The following is a 21,328-nucleotide window of genomic DNA, read 5'->3' as shown; positions in this document are numbered from 1 at the left end:
TATATATATATATATATATATATATATATATATAATTTGGGAAGCGTGCGGGTACTTTCTAAACATCTAATGTAGCAAATTGTAACCGTTAAGAATGTGAACCTGAATCACTGAGCTGCCATACTGAAACACCACAGTCTCGGACATTAAACTTCAGTTATGGAAAACCGGTAAAAGATTAAAAATGGAAAACCATTGAAAAATTTATTTATATCTGGCGAAAAATCTGAAAACAACTGAAGTGAAAAATGTTTGGAAACTGAACAATCCTTTTAATTAAATTTGCCTTTCTTTTTCCTATCAGTTGATGGTGTAATTTTTTTTTTCTCCCAGACATGACTCTCAATACAGGAAACATAAACTTTAAATGGGATCCAAAAAGCTTGGAAATCAGAACGCTAGCAGTCGAGAGACTCCTTGAGCCTTTAGTGACTCAGGTAAGTAATTTGGTTTTTCTCATATGGGATGGAGTGCAATATAGAGAGTAATACTGCCTATAATTAAAGCAATTTATACTGAAAAGGAGTTCTGAAGGTGCATTATTGTATACCATGTTGGAACTGTTAACTTAGATGAGCAGCAAGATGGAGACTGCTTTATGAACTGAAAATTATGGGCCTCATGATACTTCCTTTACTGTCAAATAGCACCAAGAAAGGGAGTAACATTGACCATGTGTGCCCAGACTTGATAGGCCAGTTTTGCTAATTTCGACCATACCACCTGACCATTTAGGTATATGTGGCAAGTTGGGTGGCTGTTTAAGATGATAATCCTGCAGTACTCCTTTTCTTTTTTTTTTTTTGTTCCTAATGGAATCAGTTTCTATTGGTTCACCAAACGGATGTGAAGAGCAGCAGCTCTGTGGCTCTTCTTTTGTTCTGATCTTTCAGCAGTTGTCCCAAGCAAAAGGAGCACTTGTAATTTACATGACTTTTTAGTCTTCGTTAACTGTTTTTAAAACAAGAGGATCCTAGTAGAAGCGTTTAAGGTTGATTGGAAGGGAGAGAGGTGGGAGTCAGGAAGACTGGTTAGTTGGAGATTGCAATAGTCTAAATGGGATAGGACAAAGGCATGGATTAGTGTTTTGGCTGTTTGTGAAAGAAAGGGGTGTATCTTGGCTATATTGTGAAGGAAGAAACGGCAGGGTTGGCATTAGTATTAATATGATTAGAGAAGGAGAGAGACTGGTCAAAGATTACCCCCCAATCAGCAGGGTTAATGGTCATACCATCAGTAGCAATGGTGAAAGGAAGAGAGAAGCTAGGTTTGGGTGGTTAGACGATGAGCTCAGTTTTGGCCAAGTTGAGCTTGAGGTGGCGTTGTAGGCAGTTTGCTATCTGGGTCTGAATGTCCGTGGATAGTGAAGGGGTTTCTAAATATATCTGGATGTCATTGGCATACAGGTAATTTTTAAGGCCAAATGAAGATATAAGGTCTCCTAAAGAGAGTGAATGAAGTGTACAATAAGAACAGAGGACCAAGTACAGAACCCTGAGGCACTCTTACATTAAAATGAAGAGGATTTGTTAGCAAAAGTATTAGATATAGTTGTCAGAAAGGTAGGAAGAGAACCAGGATGCAGCTTTATCCCAGATACCAATTGAATGTAGAATTTGCATTAGAACAGCATGGTTGACAGTATCAAAAGCAGAAGATAAGTCTGGGAGAATAAGAATTGATTAATGTCCCTTGGTCATAGCAGTATGGAGATCATTTGCAACTGTACATAAGTGTAGTGTGCAGGCCAGAATGCATAGGGTCAAGCAGATTATTGCTGCAGAGAAAGTTAGTGATATGAAAAAAGACATTCCACAAGTTGAGACTAGCGGTAAAAGACAGACAGGGTGGTAGTTAGACGAACAGAATGGGTTCAGTGTAGCCTTTTTCAGAATGGGTTTGACACAGGCCTGTTTAAACAATGAGGGGAAAGTAGCAGAAGTTAGCGAGGAATTGAATATATGAGTAAGTAATGGAGTAAGGACAGGGACACACTTTTTAAGTACAGGTGATGGCATAGGATCAAGTGAGCAAGTTGTTGATGGAGAGGACAGGAGAAGTTTTTAGACTTCAGACTCGGGTTATCAGATAAAAAGAGTTGAAAAAGGAAAGAGGAGATTTAGGAAGTGAGAATATTGGTAACTGAAGGGTGGGAAAATTGTTTGTGGATAGAATCGACTTTTCTTTAAAAGAATTATGCAAAGTCCTGAGGGATGGAGTAGTGAGTTGAATATAGAAAACAAGCACAGTGAGTTGGATTTATTTTTATTTATAAGTGTAGTTAGTATTTTGTTTAGCCTGGGATTGGGCAGTACCAAGGCAGCCCATAAGAAATTTGTAGTGGAGGAAGTCCACTTTTGTATCTGTTTTCCTCAACATGCGCTCTGCTTTTAGCGTACAGGAACACAGAAATCGCATCTAGGAGTTTATCCAGGGATGGGTATTGCAAGCCTGATTGCATTGTGGCTGCAGAGGGGCATGGGTATTGATAACAGCAGATACAACTGAACTGTAGGTATTTACCAGTGATTCAGGATCAGCAGAAGTACTGATGGAAGAAGGGCTAGAACTGTGAGAATGAGAGAGAGAGCAGTTATATCCACGGTGCAGATGTTATGGAACAGAATTTTTGGCTGAGGGTTAGTAGAGGGGGGAGTATGCAAAATAGAAAAAGAGATCAGATGTGATCTGAAAGAGGAAAAGGATCACTGTTGAATGCAGAAAGATTTATGTTTTTAGTAGAGACCAGATCTAGGAAGTGACCATGCTTTTGGGTTGCTGTATTTGTCCACCACTAGAGATCAAAGGAGGTGGTTAGATGGAGAAATTGTGATGGCCACGACTGGAGGGGTCATCAATATGACAATTTAAGTCACTCAGAATAATTGCAGGGCTATCAGGAGCATAGGAAAAATGAGAGCCAGGATTCAAAGTCTGTGAGATGTCAGATAGGTATATGTGAAGTGGTAGTTGGAGGTGCTAGATTTTTCAGAAAGCCATGTATAGAAGCCGCAGAGAGGGAGATATTATGATAGAATGGGGACAGTCTGCTGGAAGGGTAAAGGAAGAAGCTACCTTTGGAATTGCAAAAGGAATGACACCATTGACCGAACTAGTGACATTCTGCCAGTAGATCTTTAAGTTTAGATTCCAGTTTACTAAACAGGAAGGCTGCTGGATATTTTGCTGTGGCTCCCTTGTTGCTCCTGTTGTTGCACTCTTTGTTAAACTCCTTTTTCAGATCACTTGTGAGTGATTCACTTAGTAATGACTTGTCCTTGTGCTGTTACCAAAATGATGCCTTAGGACAGTGGTCCCCAACCAGTGGCTCGTAAGCAACATGTTGCTCTTCAACACCTTGGATGTTGCTCCCAGTGACCTTAAAGCAGGAGCTTATTTTTCAGTTATTGGCTTGGAGGCAAGTTTTGGTTGAATTAGCCAATCTAAATAGCCAATCACAGCCCTTATTTGGCACCCCAGGAACTTGTTGCATGCAAATGTTGCTTCCCAACTCTTTTTACAATTGAATGTGGCTCATAGGTGAAAAAGGTTGGGGATCGCTGCCTTAGGATATAGGGAGATCAGACTGGGCCACTCCTGGACACAGGAATTTGAGCTCATTGCAGCTAGTTAACTAACTCAGCCATGTCACAGGACCAAAGCAGTGCAATAGTGAAGATAGTCCCAAAGATATCACAGAATGACAAATTTTCACATATATTTTAGCACATATATAATTATAAAGCAGCAGCACTGTAACAGAAAATAAAATAACACTATAAATGTGTTACCTGCTTCCAAATAATTGCCTTTTTTTATTTTTTTATTAAGGTGACTACTTTGGTGAATTCTAGCAATAAAGGTCCATCCAATAAAAAGAAAGGGCGTTCAAAGAAAGCTCATGTTTTGGCTGCATCAGTGGAGCAAGCAACCCAAAATTTTTTAGATAAAGGAGACAAAATAGCAAAAGAGAGCCAGTTTCTTAAAGATGAGCTAATTGCAGCCGTTGAAGATGTTCGGAAACAGGGTAAGTACCCCTATTTTTAATAAATGACTCTGTTAATGCCATGTCTGGTATGATATTTATTCTTTTGGGTGTGCTAAAATAAACTTCGAGGTTTGTGGTTAGATGGGGAAGTATTGCTAGGATGGTTTCAGTTTGGAGTGAGGATTAGAATTTTTACAAACTGATTACATGTGTGGTTTAGCTATTTCTGCTAATGAGTTGAGCAATATGATTTTGCAGTTGCTATTAATAATTTGTATTGTCAGACCCCTGTCTCTTTGCACATAGGACAGGTAGAAAACAGAACTGTTTTTGTTTTTTGCCCAAAATATGCCCTGAGTGCACAGGCAATCTTATTCACTCTCATAAAGTTGCATACAGAATTTATTTCAATGGTTATTAAAATACTCCAGAAAACGATATCCTTTCGAAATGTACACATTCTGAAGATTTCCTAGATGGCTCAATCCGTCTTTCTACTTCAAACTAAAAAGCTATGCTACAAATAAGTAACAAACAAACAACACGTGTGCTAAAAGCAGTAAGGATAGAAACAGAGGAAACCGGTTAATTTGGAATCATATACATTCAAACTGCCCTGAGAACCATCTGGCAGGAAAAGCAAAGAAAATAAATTGCTGGAAGAGGCTTGCTGAAAGTGAGAGCCATTAAGCCTTGTATGGGCGTAGTTATGTTTAACTAAGATAGCAAAATTGTGTTACTTGCAGTCATGGTATTTTCTTATTCTGACACTTCCCAGCTTTCAAATGAGGGTCATTGACCCCATCTAAAAATCAAATGCTCTGTAAGGCTACAATTCTGTTGTTATTGCGACTTTGTATTACTCCTCTTTCTATTCAGACCCTCTTCTGTTCATATCCCAGTCTCTTATTCATATCAATGAATGGTTGCAAGAGTCATTTGGCAAGAGTCATTTGGATCCTAGCAACCAGATTGCTGAAATTGCAAACTGGAGAGCTGCTGAATAAAATGCTAAATAACTGAACAACCACAAATAATAAAAAATAAAAACCAATTGCAAATTTTCTCCGGATATAACTCTCTACATCATAAAACTTAACGCAAAGGGGAACAACCCCTGTAACATTTCTGTTCTTGACCTCTAGGTGAACAGATGAGAAGCTCATCTGGAGAGTTTGCTGAGGATCCTTGCTCTTCTGTTAAACGTGGAAATATGGTTCGCGCTGCTCGTGCATTGTTGTCTGCTGTCACAAGGCTGCTGATTCTGGCTGACATGGCAGATGTGTACAGGTTACTGGTTCAGCTAAAAGTGGTAAGTTAGCTTCTAAAACAGTTACATTTATACTAACGTGCAAACCATTTATCACTATAAAACCTATTCTAACACATTCTATGTGTTATATTATATAAATAGTTGATTATATCTCTTCTGTCACATCTTAAAATTGTATTACAATAACTAAAATAAGACTTCTACAAGGCTCTTGGCCTAGTGCCTTTTTAATGACAGAATTCCTTAGTGGCGTCTAAATGTACAGTAGAATGGTGGAGGCAGAAATTCTGCTGACTTGCTACTCCACTTGCCTTTTAATCTGTGGGCAGATTTCAGCGCAAAATGTCACGTTTTGGTGCTGAAATCTGCCGCGTCTGGCTGCACCTGACCTGATGCAATGCTTCCAGAGCAGGAGTGAAGAAACAGAGGGGGAGCGGATTCTCTGCCTACAGAGAGAAAAAAAAAATTGTGACTTCTAATTTTTTTTAGAACAGCAGTCCTGTGTTTTTGGTAGGGATTCTAGATTCTAAAGGCACGCTGTTGCCTGGGAATGACTGTACACTCTACCCCTTCTGAGCAGATTACTAAAAATATTAAATGTACTGTACCCCTTCTGAGCAAATAAAACTGTGTAATATTGGCTAATATATAGTTTCTACAGTATTTTTTTTTCTTTTCTTTTTACTTTACACTTACAGAAATAACATTTGACAAGGGGTTCCCACTGAGATAAATATTCCCTTTAAGTCAGTTTCAGCTATTTTGATGATTATGCCTTTTGCCCCACTGTGTTATTCTTTCAATAGATTTTATTGACAAATTAATCAGCAAACATAGATGGGGTACAGAAAGGTAAAGGGGTGTGTGGGGAAAAGGGTCGTCACATATTGCTCAGGTAATTGTAGCTGATGTTGCACTATAACATGGTTATTCAGGAATAACGTGCCTTAAAATGTCCTCAGTTCAAATATTCACCGGTATATTTAGTAAGATAACAGAACAACATAAGATAGGACAATTGCTAACTAAATTCACATTAGTGATTGATTGGATCTCCGTAAATGATGCCTTCCCAAGTGTATGGTTTTTTTTGGGGGAGGGGTCCTCTCCCTGAAGCTGCTTAGTCTGTTGGACTCCGTATCGGACTGGCCCACCAGGATACCAGGAAAACTCCTGGTGGGCCCAGTTGTCGGTGGGCCCTCTTGCTTCTAACCATTTAGCCTATTTCAAAGTCATTCTTTATTTATTTATTTATTGGGAAAAATGGTTATTAATGGAAGAATATAGTAAGTTGATATAAAAGACTAGGAGAATAAAGAGGGTGAGTGAGGAGAGGAGGAATAAGGGTTTGGAAAGTGGGCCCACGGTCTAAGATTTTGTGGTGGGCCCCTGGCATCCCAGTCCGACACTGGTTGGGGCATATTTTGTTTATATGTATCAGTCTCCTTGAATAAAAACCAGCGTAGCCAAGTGTCTCTGTAGTTCTGTCTTTTGTTTCTCCGATCGGATGAGAGTTCATTAGCAAAAGTCTATCTAGAGTAGAGTCAGATGGCTCCTCCTCATTATCTGTTTCTAAAAACTACAAAGCATGGGCAGGTGTAACTGGCATTTCCCATCCTAGTAGTTGTGAACAGGACTTAGAATTTGGTCCCAGTATGATCTAAGCAGTGTGCACTCCTAAAAAATGTTTAGAAGGGTGCCAATTCCTGTTTTACATCTCCAGTATATATTGCTTGCAGACTGATATATCTGTTTCAGTTTTTGAGGCGTGTAGTACCACCTGGAGAGTAGCTTGTAATTCATCTCTTGGATTTTGCAACATTTGGAGCTGAAGAGCTTATATGCCTTTCTCGATGATTTCTTCCGTGAGGTCTAAGGCCAAGTCTCGTTCCCATGATTTGACAAAATTCAATAGTTTTCTGTTACTCGGAGGAGCTTGCAATCTATACAGGCTGTCAACTGTGTTATTAAAGTTTAAGCAGGTACCTTTTACATACCAATTGAAAATGATACACACCCACATGCTTTTTATATTTTTTCCCTCAATAGGTTGAAGAAGGTATTGCGAAATTAAGAAATGCTGGAACTGAACAAGACTTAGGAATACAATATAAGGCTTTGAAAGCTGAAGTGGATAAATTAAATGTCATGACTGCAAAGAGACAACAGGTAGAATTTTTTTTTTTTTTAATCAATCAACTGCATGTTTAAGAAGAAATCCTAAACGCAGTTGTAAGATTTTTTTTTTTTTCTTAAAATGTTAATGAAAATATTGTTAGATTATTGTACACAAGTTTACTTATCTGCATGTTTGTGTTCAATCAAATCCAATCAGTTTGGAAATCACTGTTATTAAGGCAAGCCTTGTATCATCTCGGAATCTTGTTTGTGCGCCAGAATGGGGACCTGATGTCCATCCCCATGCACTGGTTACACAATTGAAAGGTTAAATGGGGAATGTGGGGAGAGCAGTGATAACTAGGAAGTGCTGAATGGAAAGTGAAAGTAACTGCCTGCCTTGCCTTAGGCATAGAGGAGGGGCATGCAATATTTGATTGACAGCTTAGATTTTTAAATGAGTTTACAACAGCTATGAATGCTTTAACAAAAAATGAAAATTTGGATTTCATGTTTAATTTGAAAAGGACTTTTATTATAAATTTTTTTATGGCTGGGTGACAGGTCCACTTTAATTACCTGTTAATGTCCTATAAAGCTTTATTCTCTTATTTAGAAGTAATACATTTTTATGCATTTTCTAAAGAACATTCTTGTATGTGTTTTTAGGAATTAAAGGATGTTGGCCACAGAGATCAGATGGCTGCTGCTCGTGGTATTCTTCAGAAGAGCATTCCTATTCTTTACACTGCTTCGCAGGCATGTCTGCAGCATCCTGATGTAGCTGCATACAAAGCAAATAGGGACTTAATATATAAACAACTTCAACAAGCAGTCAGTGGCATTTCAAATGCAGCCCAAGCTACATCATCTGAAGAAACTGCTAATCAGCAAGGAGGTGGAGAACTTGCTGTTGCCCTAAATAATTTTGATGTAAGTATGGCAGTGGGGTTTCAGTGCTATTATATTTAAGAATTTAAAATTCTTAAAGGAACCATCACACCATTTTTTGCTTAATTCCCTCAAATAGCTATAATAGGTAAGGCTTACTTCCCCTTGGATTTTTTCAAATCTTCAGCTTGGATTTGACCTCAAAGTGCCCCATAGGATAAAGGCAACGGCAGCTTGAACCGGAAGTTGACTTCGCACAAATGGCTATAAGCACCTAAGCTTTTTGCAGCATCTGCCGCTTAAAGGGATATTGTCATGGGAAAACATGTTTTGTTTTTTCTCAAAATGCATCCGATGGATACTGGATTTTCATTTGGAGGTGTTGAACTAGATGGACTTTGTCTTTTTTTTCAACCCGATTTAACTATGTAAGTTAATAGTGCTTCTTCAGCAGACTCGTGCACTGAAATCTGTTTTTAAAAAGAGCAAACAGTTTTTTTTTATTTTGAAATCTGACGTTGGACTAGACATATTGACAGTTTCCCAGGAGCCCCCAGTCATGTGACTTATGCCCTGATAATCTTCAGTCACTCTTTACTGCTGTACTTGTAAGTTTGAGTGATCTTACACCGACCCTTTCCCCCCAAAAGCCTAACAGAATAATTGGAAGGTAACCGCTCCCTAAAACAAGATAACTGCTCCCTGGTAGAAATAAGAACAGCACTCAATAGTAAAAATCCAGGTTCCACTGCGACACCTTCAGTTACATTGAGTAAGAGAAACAACCTGCCAGAAAGCAGTTCCATCCTAAAGTCTGGCTAATTCTGAAAGCACATAACCAGGCAAAATGACCTGAGATGACTGCCTACACACCAATATTACAACCAAAAAAATACACTTATTGGATCAAGAGTGACATTTTATATGAGTCAATCATTTGCCGTGTGAACAGTGTCATTTAGAAATAAAAACAACACCATAAAAATCATGACCGAATTCTTTTCATATATGCTCACATCATTACCCCCAAAGCAGTCTGAAGGAATAGAAACATAAATTTAAGCTGCAGACACTGAAAAAGAAAGCTTAGGTGCTTTAGGTTATCCATTCAGAGGAATTCTGCTGCCTTCGCCTTTCTCCTATGGGGCACTTTGCATGTCAAATTGAAGCTGAAGGTTTAAAAAAAAGCCAAGGGGAAGTAAGTCTTATCTATGATTATAGCTATTTTGGGTGGGGACATAAGTATTAAAAACAAAAATTGGTGTTACTGGTCCTTCAATCCTTCAGTAGGTATTCTGCAAAATATACCAAAAGACGGAGCTACAGAGCAGTTGGCAACCTTCTCTAAATCCACTAGGATTCTGTATCATGTGTTTGGTTTGGTGCTGCTTTGGAAGATCTCTGTTGATTGTATACTATTTAATATCCATGTTTTTACACCTCTTTTACAGTTGTGTTAGCACTTCTTATTGTACATGGTGCACTCAATTAAAATAATTTTCTCTCCTTTGTAAAAACAGAAGCAAATCATTGTGGACCCTCTTGGCTTTAGTGAAGAAAGATTTAGACCTTCACTGGAGGAACGTTTAGAAAGCATCATTAGTGGAGCTGCCCTAATGGCAGATTCTTCTTGCACACGAGATGATCGTCGGGAACGTATTGTTGCTGAATGCAACTCTGTGAGACAAGCTTTACAAGATCTCCTTTCTGAATACATGGGAAATGTAAGTGTGTTTTTTATTTTTAGACTGTGTTTGCTTGTTTTGGGACACATACCAGTTATAGTCTCACACAAAGTTTGTTTGTTTAGTGACCGAGCTTTTATCTGCTACATAGCTGCCCAGCCAAATATCCTTCACTCAATCTTTTAATGCCTTCTTCAAGAATGAAATAAAATAGTGGATGACATAAAGCTAGCCTAATACAGAATCCACTGGCACGCTCAAACCTTGACAAAATTTATGTAGACCATAAATACTTTAAAAGCACTGGCCCAATTTGTAAATAACTACATTTCACAAAGTCGTTCCATTTTTTTCTATGTGATATGCCAGAACTAAAACTATGTGGGTTAAACATGTAACCTTAATCTCCTTGATATGATTAAGATCAGTTTTGTTACTTTTTTTTTCTATATATATATATATATATATATATATATATATATATATATATATATATATATATATATATATATATATATATATATATATATATATATATATATATATATAATTTTTCCTTACCTTGCAGACTGGCCGCAAAGAACGTAGTGATGCTCTAAATTCAGCAATCGACAAAATGACTAGGAAGACGAGAGACTTGCGTAGACAGGTAGTCTTTCAGTGTTTGTTGTTCTCTACATACAATGTTGCTTTCTGAACGTATTACAATGTTGTTTTGTTTTTTTGATGTGCATATTACTTTAAAAACATTTTTCATGATAGTTCTCATTTGGTAAAAGTATTTTGTTAATAATCTCGCAGTCCGATTGCAAGTGAACAAAGGTTTAAAAAGTCTCTTTAGAGCAGGAAATCAAGGTATCTATCCTTTAAATAATGGAAAATACATTTTTTTTTCGCTAGTTGCGAAAGGCTGTTATGGACCATGTTTCTGACTCTTTCTTGGAGACCAATGTACCACTTCTTGTGTTGATTGAGGCTGCAAAAAATGGAAATGAGAAAGAAGTAAAAGAGTATGCACAAGTATTTCGTGAACATGCGAATAAACTGATTGAGGTAAAAATTTACACATTATTATTTAACTTTTTTTTTTTTTTTCAAAATGTTACTTTGAGTTCAAAATGTAAAAATGCAATGCTTCTACAAAATGAATCTTTTTGGGGTCTATGCGATTTGACTTGCATGCGTGACAAAGCATACTGTGTCATTGTCATAATTATTAAAAAGTTTTGCTTTATTAGGTTTAGCTGGCTAATTTATTAAGTACAATTTTTTATTTTTTTATTTTATTTATTTTTTAAAGATTGTAGACCTGTGGGGGGTTTCTGTGCTGTAGTCTCTTAAAGGGCACCTATCACAGCCAAAATCACACATATTAACAATCTGACCAGTACAAGCCAAACAAGTTTAATCAAACTACATATATAGTTTTTTGAAAAAACTGCAGGTTTTAAAAAAATAAAACAAAAAACCCTTACTTTGTCAAATGGGTTCTTTCACTGAGGGAGTCCATACTGAGACTATAACAGACTATAATATGCAAATTTCCCAGGGCAGCCCGTCCTGTCAGTGCAGACGTATGGGGTTAAACCTGGATATCTCCGGAGGCAGGACAAAAGAAAAAACTTTAAGCCTTTGAACTCCGCCTTCTCCCTTAATTAACCGGCTCTGGCCTTGCCACTTCAGTTTTTTTCTTTTGTCCTGAGTAGGAGGTAGGACCAGGGGTTATTCCCCTTGTAATTAATTAGAGTAGTTAGCTCTTTTAGTTTTATTTTTCAGGGAATGTGCGGAGTCCATTCCCTAGGGGACTGGGCACGGCTCTCCCTCCTTGCCAGTTGTGACTGCCAAGTGGAGATGTCTGAAGTACCTTAAGCGCCCAGTCAGATAAGCCCAGGAGGTGTAAAGAGTGAGCCTGTTCACTGTAATCTTTTTTACCAACACCCAAGACAGCCCGATGGGAGAGGCTGCAGAGTGGTTGTTAACCCATGCAGGGGGTTAATGAACAGGCGAATTCCCCCTTTCTTTTTTAAGAGGAAGAATCGCCTGCACCAGGAAAAAGCATCAGCGAGGTGAGTGCACTCTGACTCCTGTTTTTAATAAGGAGCAATTACACACCAGGGTACTAGTCTAGAGTCCCGGCTTAGGTGGGGCACTGAGTGCTGCTGGGGCGAGGTGATTAAAAGTGCTTACCCGCCTTGTGTTTTTTTGCGATGGGCGCAGAGGCTGTTGGAGCGCACTCAGGAAGTTGCCGGATGCGAGTGACGTCAGTGGATGTCAGTATGTGGCGTGCGTACTTCTGTTCTCGCGGGATGTTAGTTCAATGCGGAAGTATTTTTTCTTTTCGCTCGAGGGCGCAAGTGTGCGTTGGAGGTGCAGCAGAAAGCACGGTAGAGCTGCTTACAGGCTGAGTTGACCGCAATTCTGGGTTGTAACGAGGATTGAGAGGCATTCTTGTGAGTATTATCTCGCCTTTTTGCCATGTCGATTTCTGAAATTCCTGAGACATTATTGGATTTAATTAAGGACATGCCGCAAGTAGAGGCAAAGTCCAGGAAAAGCAGGCTCAAGTCCAAACGCACAAAGAGGGGAGCCAGTCCTCCAACTTCCTCCAATTATACTAGGGGGATAGGTGCAAAAGGGAGCTCGGATCCTGAGGTGGGGCCTTTGTTGGATGGACCAGTCCCTTCTTTGACCCAAGAGGCATGCCCATTGGCACAACATTCCCCCACAGGGCATTTAGCTGAGGAAGAGTTGCCACCATTAGATTCATCGGCTGGGTTACAGCAGCAACAGTTTTCTGACCTTGTTAAATGGGTTAAAACAACTGTACAACAGTCGTTACAACAGCGCCCGATTCATAAAAGGAGACACAGGTCTCCATCATCTTCATCTTTCAGTTCTGATCAATCCTTGTCGGGAAGTTCAGATAAGTGTCAAGAAACTTCAGAAGTATATTCTTCAGATTCAGAATCGGAAGGGCCAGCTTTTGTCCAGCAGGATCAAGTGAGACGCCTTCTGAGGGATATGCTACAAACTTTAGAGATAAAGGACACGGCTACTCCCGCTTCTAAAGCAGATAGAGTGCTAGGTTTGCAGCCAAGAAAACAAAAGTGTTTTCCAGTGTTTAAGTCTATCACACAGACGATTGATTCTGAATGGAATCACCCAGAAAAGAGAGTGAATATTAGTAAAAGATTTTTTATGAAGTATCCCATTCCTGAAGATTATAAACCGAAGTGGGATAAACCACCAAAGGTTGATTCTGCGGTCTCTAGATTGTCTAAGTATACAACTCTCCCCACTGAGGATGCTATGGCATTCAGAGATCCAATGGATAAGCGAATGGAGAATGCTCTTAAAAGAGGTTGCGCAAGTACAACGGCCATTTTTAGACCGGCTACAGCGGCATCAGGACTGGCACGTACTGCAAAGTTCTGGACTCAAGAACTGTTACAACATTATTCACAAGACTCATTTCTCACAGCTGAGCTTAACCGAATAACCACAGCTTTTGATTTTTTAGGTGAAACAGCATTGGAAATCATAAGATTGGCAGCAAGAGCTTCAGCCAATACAGTAGTCAGTAGAAGGGCTCTATGGCTTCGACATTGGTCAGGAGACAATGCATCAAAGGGTCGATTAATTTCTTTGCCTTATTCAGGGGAGCATCTTTTTGGGCCTGAATTGAAACAATTAATTTCAGATGTGTCTGGTGGAAAAAGTGCATTTCTACCACAAGGGCGAAAAAATCGTCCGGATCAGTACCGAAGACAGTCCAACCGATCTTGGGGGGCTTCATCTAGGTCCTTTCGTCCATTCAGACGTAACTCATATAACCAGACTAGTTCATCAAACTACGTGGCACGTAAGAGAACGACTTGGCCAAGTCAGAACAAGCCAATTAGAAAGCAAAACGTGCCCAAGACCTCAGATGCATGAAGGTCATCAAGCACCGGGTGGAATCGAAGCAGTTGGCGGGAGACTTCTAAGTTTCTACCCAGTGTGGGAAGAGCTCGTTCACGACGAGTGGGCACTAGAAATAGTAAGAAGTGGTTACAAAATTCCTTTCGAATCCCTTCCTCCTCGAAGAGTGTTTGTTCCTTCTTCTCTACCACGCAATCCAGTAAAAAGGAAAGGCTTGCTAAACTGCATCTCAAACATGCTGGAAGCAAAAGTCATTGTAGAAGTTCCTCACCAATTCAGGTTCAGAGGTTTTTATTCAAATTTATTTTTGGTAGAAAAGAAGGGAGGGAGTTACAGGCCTGTCCTGAATCTCAAGCCTTTAAATGTTCATATAAAAAAGCAAAAATTCAGAATGGAGACGCTAAGATCAGTGATCAACGCCATGGAGCCACAGTATTTTATGACAACCATCGACCTGCAGGAGGCGTACTTGCACATACCGATACATCTGGGTCATCAGAAATACCTGCGGTTTGCGGTGGGTCAAAATCACTTCCAGTTCAGAGCCCTACCGTTTGGATTGACCACGGCACCTCGGGTGTTTACAAAAGTATTGGCTCCAGTAATAGCCATTCTAAGAACGGAAGGGATAAAAGCAACTCCATACCTAGACGACATCCTCATTATGTCTCCTACGGCGGAATTGGCAGAGGAACAGACGCGTCAAACGCTCAGTATACTTCGTCACTTCGGGTGGCTGATCAATGCCAAGAAGAGCAACTTGTTACCAAGTCAATCAATCAAGTTTCTAGGAATGCAGTTCAATTCCAGGACAAGGTTGGTGGCACTGCCAAACGACAAAGTAACAGGGTTACAAACAGCGACCTTAAGTTTTCTGCGAATGATGCAGCCTACAGCAGAAGACCACTTAAGGCTGTTAGGGTTGATGGTGTCGACTCTGGAGGCGATTCCTTACTCACGGTTTCACCTGAGGCCGCTTCAAAGGCATTTTCTGTCTCATTGGAACAGAGATCACAAAGATCTGTCTCAAAACATTCCACTCACAAACGATCTAAGGAAAGAACTGATGTGGTGGACAGAGGAGAGAAATGTTGCGAGAGGCTGTCTGTGGTCACTGCCACCTTGGACAGTAATAAGTACAGACGCCAGCCTATCGGGCTGGGGGGCAGCAATGAACGACAGGACATGCCAAGGAGAATGGCTGCAGAAGGAGTCTCGGCTGCACATAAATGTGCTAGAATTGAGAGCAGTTTACAAAGCACTGAGAGTTTGGTCACACCAGCTAAAAAATTGTCCAATAAGAATACAATCCGACAATGCGACTGCAGTGGCATATATCAATCACCAAGGAGGCACAAGAAGTCAGGCAGCGATGAACGAGGTATCCAAAATATTTCGGTGGGCAGAAAACCAGGGCTCAATCTTGTCAGCAATATACATCCCAGGTGTGGAAAATTGGGAGGCCGATTATCTCAGCAGAAACAAGATCGATCAGGCCGAGTGGGCTCTCCATCCAGAGGTGTTCCAGCTCCTGATACAGAAATTCGGAAAGCCAGAGATAGATCTCATGGCATCACACAGAAACAACAAGCTTCCACGGTACTGTTCGAGAACAAACGATCCAAGGGCAGAAGTAACAGATGCCTTAGTCATCCCATGGAAGTTCACAAGGGTTTATCTATTCCCACCATTTCCACTGTTGGCAAGAGTAATAAAGAAAGTTCGTCAAGAGCAAGCAATTCTAGTTGCACCGGATTGGCCTCGACGAGCGTGGTACGCGGACTTGGTGAACATGTCAGTCTCACCACCATGGCGTCTTCCGCTGCGTCCAGATCTGCTGTTGCAAGGACCAGTCAGGCATCACAACTTGCAAATGTTACGCTTAGCGGCATGGCACTTGAGACCCAGATCTGGAGAGACAGAGGTTTCTCAGAGGAAGTGATTAAAACCTTAGTTAGAGCAAGAAAACCTTCTACGGTTAAAATCTATCACAGAACCTGGTCAATATTCCAGTCGTGGTGTAGTGAGAACAGAATTTCATGGAAGAATTGCTCCATTCAACAATTCCTAAGTTTCCTCCAAGGAGGTCTTGACAAGGGTCTTAGTGTGGGAGCACTAAGATCACAGACGTCAGCATTGTCTGTGCTTTTTCAGTTTCAATGGGCTATTCAACCTGAAGTAAAGCAATTTTTTCAAGCGGTTATGCATATCAAACCTCCATACAGAGAACCCACCCCTCCATGGGACCTCAACCTGGTGCTAAAGGTGTTACAAGGGCCTCCATTCGAGCCTCTAGCAGATTGTTCTGACAAATTTTTAGCTTGGAAAGTAGTTTTCCTTCTGGCAATTTGTTCAGCTAAGAGAGTATCCGAGCTGCAAGCGCTCTCGGTAAAAGTTCCTTGGATGATATTACACAAGGATAAAGTAGTCTTTAGGACTATACCATCATTTTTACCAAAAGTGGTGTCAGAGTTTCACCTGAACCAGGATATAGTACTACCATCTCTATGTCCCAATCCACAGAACGAGGCAGAGAAACGTCTACATACTCTGGATGTGGTTAGAGCTCTAAAATATTACTCTAACCGTACAGCTTTTAGAAAATCAGAAGCTCTTTTTGTTTCTTATGGGCCCCCAAGGAGAGGACAAGCGGCTTCTAAGAGAACGATAGCAAGATGGTTAGTTGAAGTTATCAATTTTGCATACAAGCAATCTTCGAGACGGCCACCGTTTCCTGTCAAAGCTCATTCTACGAGGGCCGTCAGTACTTCATGGGCACTGAAGAATTGTGCCACAGCAGAACAGATTTGCAAAGCGGCAACATGGTCTTCAGTTCACACCTTTGCAAAGTTCTATAGGCTCAATATTTTCGCCTCAGCAGAGGCAGCCTTTGGGAGAAAGGTGCTGCAAGCAGTAGTACCTCCTTAAGTTCTCCCTCCCTTGTTTTTATGGGAAGACGGCTCTTGAACGTCCCCATACGTCTGCACTGACAGGACGGGCTGCCCTGGGAAAACAGGATTTTCTTACCGGTAAATCCTTTTCTCCCGGGCCCGTACTGTCAGTGCAGTAAGTCCCTCCCGTTTTTTAGAGGAGGTGTTGGCGGTTTGCCAAGGTTCCTTTTCGGACCAGAATTACCTGTTATATTATTTAAAAAGAAATAAAAATATTTTAATATATATATGAATTAAATATATATAAAAAAAAAAAAGAGAAAGGATGTTTAATTTCATAGTCAATAGTATGACTGTTTATGTTGATACCATTATGCCTTGCATGTTTTCCAAGTTTCTCCTGTCCAGGGCTTTGGTACGCAAACTGAAGTGGCAAGGCCAGAGCCGGTTAATTAAGGGAGAAGGCGGAGTTCAAAGGCTTAAAGTTTTTTCTTTTGTCCTGCCTCCGGAGATATCCAGGTTTAACCCCATACGTCTGCACTGACAGTACGGGCCCGGGAGAAAAGGATTTACCGGTAACTCAGATTTTAGCACTGCCTTGAGTATTCTACCCAGAATATCTAGCTTTAGTAAACTCCTCCACTAGAAGTATCACGGGATTTCCCTATATTGTTCCCTGCTGGTGATGTCATTATGCAAATGAAGGGCACACACTAACTTCCAGAAGGTGGCAGCACTACTGAACAGCAGCTAACACAGAAGTTTGGCTGATTTGAAAATAGCTTAGAAAGGTTGATAAGCAACCAAGGAATTTCAACTGAGCATGTGCGAGATTTCAGAGCTACAGTTGGCTGGGAAGATATAGGTAGGAGGAGCCAGTGAAATCCAAGATGCCTGCCTCAGCTAGAACTGCAGTGGAGATATGGGAGATCTTGCAGAAGGAATAGTGAGCTGATGATTTATATTATACAAACAATTCTAACTGTTTTAAAAATCGGATTTTTTGAACTTTCACATAGTGTATTTACTTAGTAAATGATTTTAGTGATGATTGGTGCCCTTTAAGTTTTTCTATTAAGGACAACAACAGCACACCAGAAGATTAATGGCCAGCTATAAATCTCCTCTTCTACTGGTGACTAGTATTAAAATTCACAATCCATTAATATTTTATTGAGGAAAATGAGGCAACATGCTTCTGCCTCTTTACATACATACATACATACATACATACATACATACATACATACATACATACATACATACATACATACATGACTAGGTCATCTAACAAGACCTTGATGTAAACAGCAGATATCTATGCATATTACCGGGAGATTTTTTCCAGTTATTAATTCTTTATAAAAAGCCATATGTAATAAGGCTCTAACTATGCCTAGGTGTAGTAATCCATAGCAACCATTCGTAGGTGCATTAATCCATAGCAGATGTTTGCTTTTGAGCGGTGACCATTAAATGCTTCCTGCTAATTGGTTGCTATAAGGCATTAGACCAATATCCGTTTTTACACATTTTGGGCCAGATTCAATTCAGAGAGAAATGAACGAGATTCAATTTGAGGAGAAAAAACTTTCCCCATAGACTTCAACAGAGTTTTCACCTGATAAATTATGAGAGGTTTTTCTGAATTGAATTGCACTCAAGTTGAATCTTGTGCGGGACTTTTCATGTGCTAAACCTTATTCTCACTGAATTGAATCTGACCCTTTGTTACATGACCCCGCCAAGAAACTGCACTTCCACATAGCACAGAAAATAAGTCTTCTATTTAAAAACTAAAAAAGGGGGAATTTAACTTTTTAGTTAATGGGGTTTGCAAATAAAAAAAAAAGATCCCTAAATGGTGAAACACCCTTAAAATATCTCCTTAAAACATAATTTGTGAAAAAGCGCAACATTTTTACCTGCACAGGTAATCAGATTCACATTCCTTGTTTTTGCCACGCATTCCTGGTTTTAGATTTTGCCACGGACAATCTACAGTTGGCACATAAAACATTCAGCCCCCTTCCATCCTGAATGCAAAAAGCTTGCCACTATTCACTCTGGGTACATTTTGGGTCAGAACCGCCTTTTGTGCAGTGAGTAGTGGATTGTATTACGGTCAGTGCAAATGACCTGGATAATTAAGGGGCTGAATCTCTGCTGGTGAGGAAAACTTTGCCATATGAAATTAGCCTAGACAATTTATAGAATTAAACAATGGACACTACATCTAAAGGTGGCCATACACTATAACATCGCCAAACAAGCAGATCTTTTCCCCCTAACGGCAGGGCAATATTGGGGGTAATCTGAATGTTCGGCCCTATGGCCGAACGATTGGATTACGGCGAGCGCAATGGGCTCCGAAGGGTCGATTGGGAGAAAAATCAAACCTTCCCAATCGATATCATGTCCAGAATTGGTCTAAACGACCGATATCGGCAGCATTATCTGCCTGTGTATGGCCACCTTAAATGCCTAGTAAATGGTGTAAGATGCTTTGCAAATCTGTCCAGCCTGACCCCCATACAATGAACCAGTAACACAATAAGAGGAGGAGCCACACAGGCTCTCTTCAGAATCCGTCGATTCACTGATTTGATCAGTGCTAGAGACTCTTCAGCTTCAAGAACCAGGGTCAACGGCTGGTTCCATGGACAAAAATTTAGATAGCTTATTACGCTCAGTTTTCTCTGCCTCTGGTTCCTCACTTCGTCCTGTACTGGCCATGGCATGGGTTAGCCATACAATCCTGGTCCGACTCTCTCTTTGTGGCGGGGGCACCTCGCCACAAACTTTCCCAACGTGCGTCTCAGATCAAGGAAGCTAACGACTATATGTGCGAAGCTGCTCTAGATGCAACCCAAGTCATCAGCAGATCATCTGCACTCGCAGTAGCTGCCCGCAGGTCCTTATGGATGAAGTTATGGTCGGCTGACCTGTCTTCAAAGAAGTCTCTGACATCCATTCCATTTGAAGGGGCGACTTCTATTCGGACCTGACTTGAATAAAATCATAAGTCAAGCCACAGGAGGTAAAAGTACCTTACTCACTCAACCGAAAACACGATCTTCATTTCGTAGGGGCAAGTTTTTTCGTGGCCCCCAAACCAAGAACTCAAGGTCGTCTCCTCCCAGACAATCATTCTCAGCTAGAGGTCGTTTTGGAAACAAACCTAGACCAACCTGGCAAAACCGCAAGCACACCTCAAAGCCTGCAACAAGACTACCTCAGGATGACAACAAAATCGCAGACGCGACACCCATCGGAGGGATACTAAGACGGTTTGCCGAAGCATGGGTCACACTTATACAAGATGCCTGGATTCACAAGGTAGTCACCCGAGGTTACCACCTGGAATAATCCTCAAATCCCCCACACCGGTTCTTCATGTCCAGGCTACCTCAAGAACCAAGAAAACGAGCGGCTTTTCAAGAAGTCATTTCCAGCCTTCTTCTTTTACAAAGGGTACTACTCAAACCTGTTCGTAGTTCCGAAAAAGGACGGACCTGTCCGTCCCATCCTAGATCTCAAGGAACTAAACCGATTAATCCCACCACGAAAATTCAAAATGGCATCCCTCTGATCGGTGATTGCGGCTATGTCCCCTGATCAATTCCTTATTTCTCTCAATATAAAGGATGCCTACCTACATATTCCCATTTTCCCTCCGCATCAGAAATACTTGCGATTTGCTTTCCAAAATCACCATTACCAGTTTACAAGTCTCCCCTTCGGGCTCACCTCAGCCCCTCGAGTCTTCACCAAGATCATGGTAGGGGCCACTGCAGTGATTCGCAATGCGGGAGTCTCCATCGCTCCCTACCTGGACGACCTGCTAATCAAGGCGCCATAACTTCAGGAGGCTCACCGGTCCCTAACAGTGGCCATGGACAAACTCCAGGAACTCGGCTGGGTCCTGAATCTGAAAAAGTCCTCTCTGACGCCCAGCCAATCCATGACATTTCTGAGCATTCCCAGAGGTTCTTTCTACCTCAGGAAAAGGTTGCCCATCTGAAAGCTCTCATAAAGAAACTACTTCAAAAGCATCTACATATGACGAGATTCTGCATGAAGGCACTGGGAGTCATGGTGTTGACCATAGAAGCAGTCCCATTCGCCCAACTTCAACTCAGGTAGCTTCAGTGAAACATAATCACTGCCTGTAAAAGGAAATCTCTTCTCCAGGAGATACGCCTGTCCTGCCAAACAAGGACTTCATTACTATGTTGGCTACAGACAAACCACCTCACCAGAGGAAAACCCCATGGCGAGCCCTGTTGGCGCATCCTAACAACAGATGCGAGCATGTTTGGCTGGGGTGCAGTTCTTGAAAGAAAGTAAGCGCAGGGAAAGTGGGAACCGGACAAATAGAAATTCCGCTCAACCTACTTGAGATTCAGCCAATTTGCCTGGGCCTGATTCATTGGCAACAGGATCTAACAGACCATGATGTGAAGGTTTAGTCAGACAATGCAACAGCGGTGGCCTACATCAAGAAGCAGGGGGGTCCTAAATGAGGTAAAACTCATCTTCCACTGGGCCGAAGCTCACC

General features: G+C 40.9%; 1 protein-coding gene across 1 annotated transcript in view; it reads left to right on the top strand.

Annotated features, from left to right (window-relative positions):
- ctnna1.L (catenin alpha 1 L homeolog) overlaps nt 1–21,328 on the top strand; it is a 43,593-nt gene that overhangs the window by 4,684 nt on the left and 17,581 nt on the right. The window contains exons 2-9 of the mRNA XM_018252005.2: nt 334–437; nt 3,832–4,027; nt 5,134–5,300; nt 7,311–7,430; nt 8,049–8,312; nt 9,791–9,994; nt 10,524–10,604; nt 10,856–11,008. Of these exons, the coding sequence (XP_018107494.1) occupies nt 336–437; nt 3,832–4,027; nt 5,134–5,300; nt 7,311–7,430; nt 8,049–8,312; nt 9,791–9,994; nt 10,524–10,604; nt 10,856–11,008 (1,287 nt within the window). The 5' untranslated portion in view covers nt 334–335. The remainder of the gene's footprint in view (nt 1–333; nt 438–3,831; nt 4,028–5,133; nt 5,301–7,310; nt 7,431–8,048; nt 8,313–9,790; nt 9,995–10,523; nt 10,605–10,855; nt 11,009–21,328) is intronic.

The sequence above is a fragment of the Xenopus laevis genome, chromosome 3L (assembly GCF_017654675.1).
Source record: "Xenopus laevis strain J_2021 chromosome 3L, Xenopus_laevis_v10.1, whole genome shotgun sequence".
In the NCBI taxonomy this organism is placed as follows: Eukaryota; Metazoa; Chordata; class Amphibia; order Anura; family Pipidae; genus Xenopus; species Xenopus laevis.
This window is presented reverse-complemented; position numbering and strand designations above follow the sequence as displayed.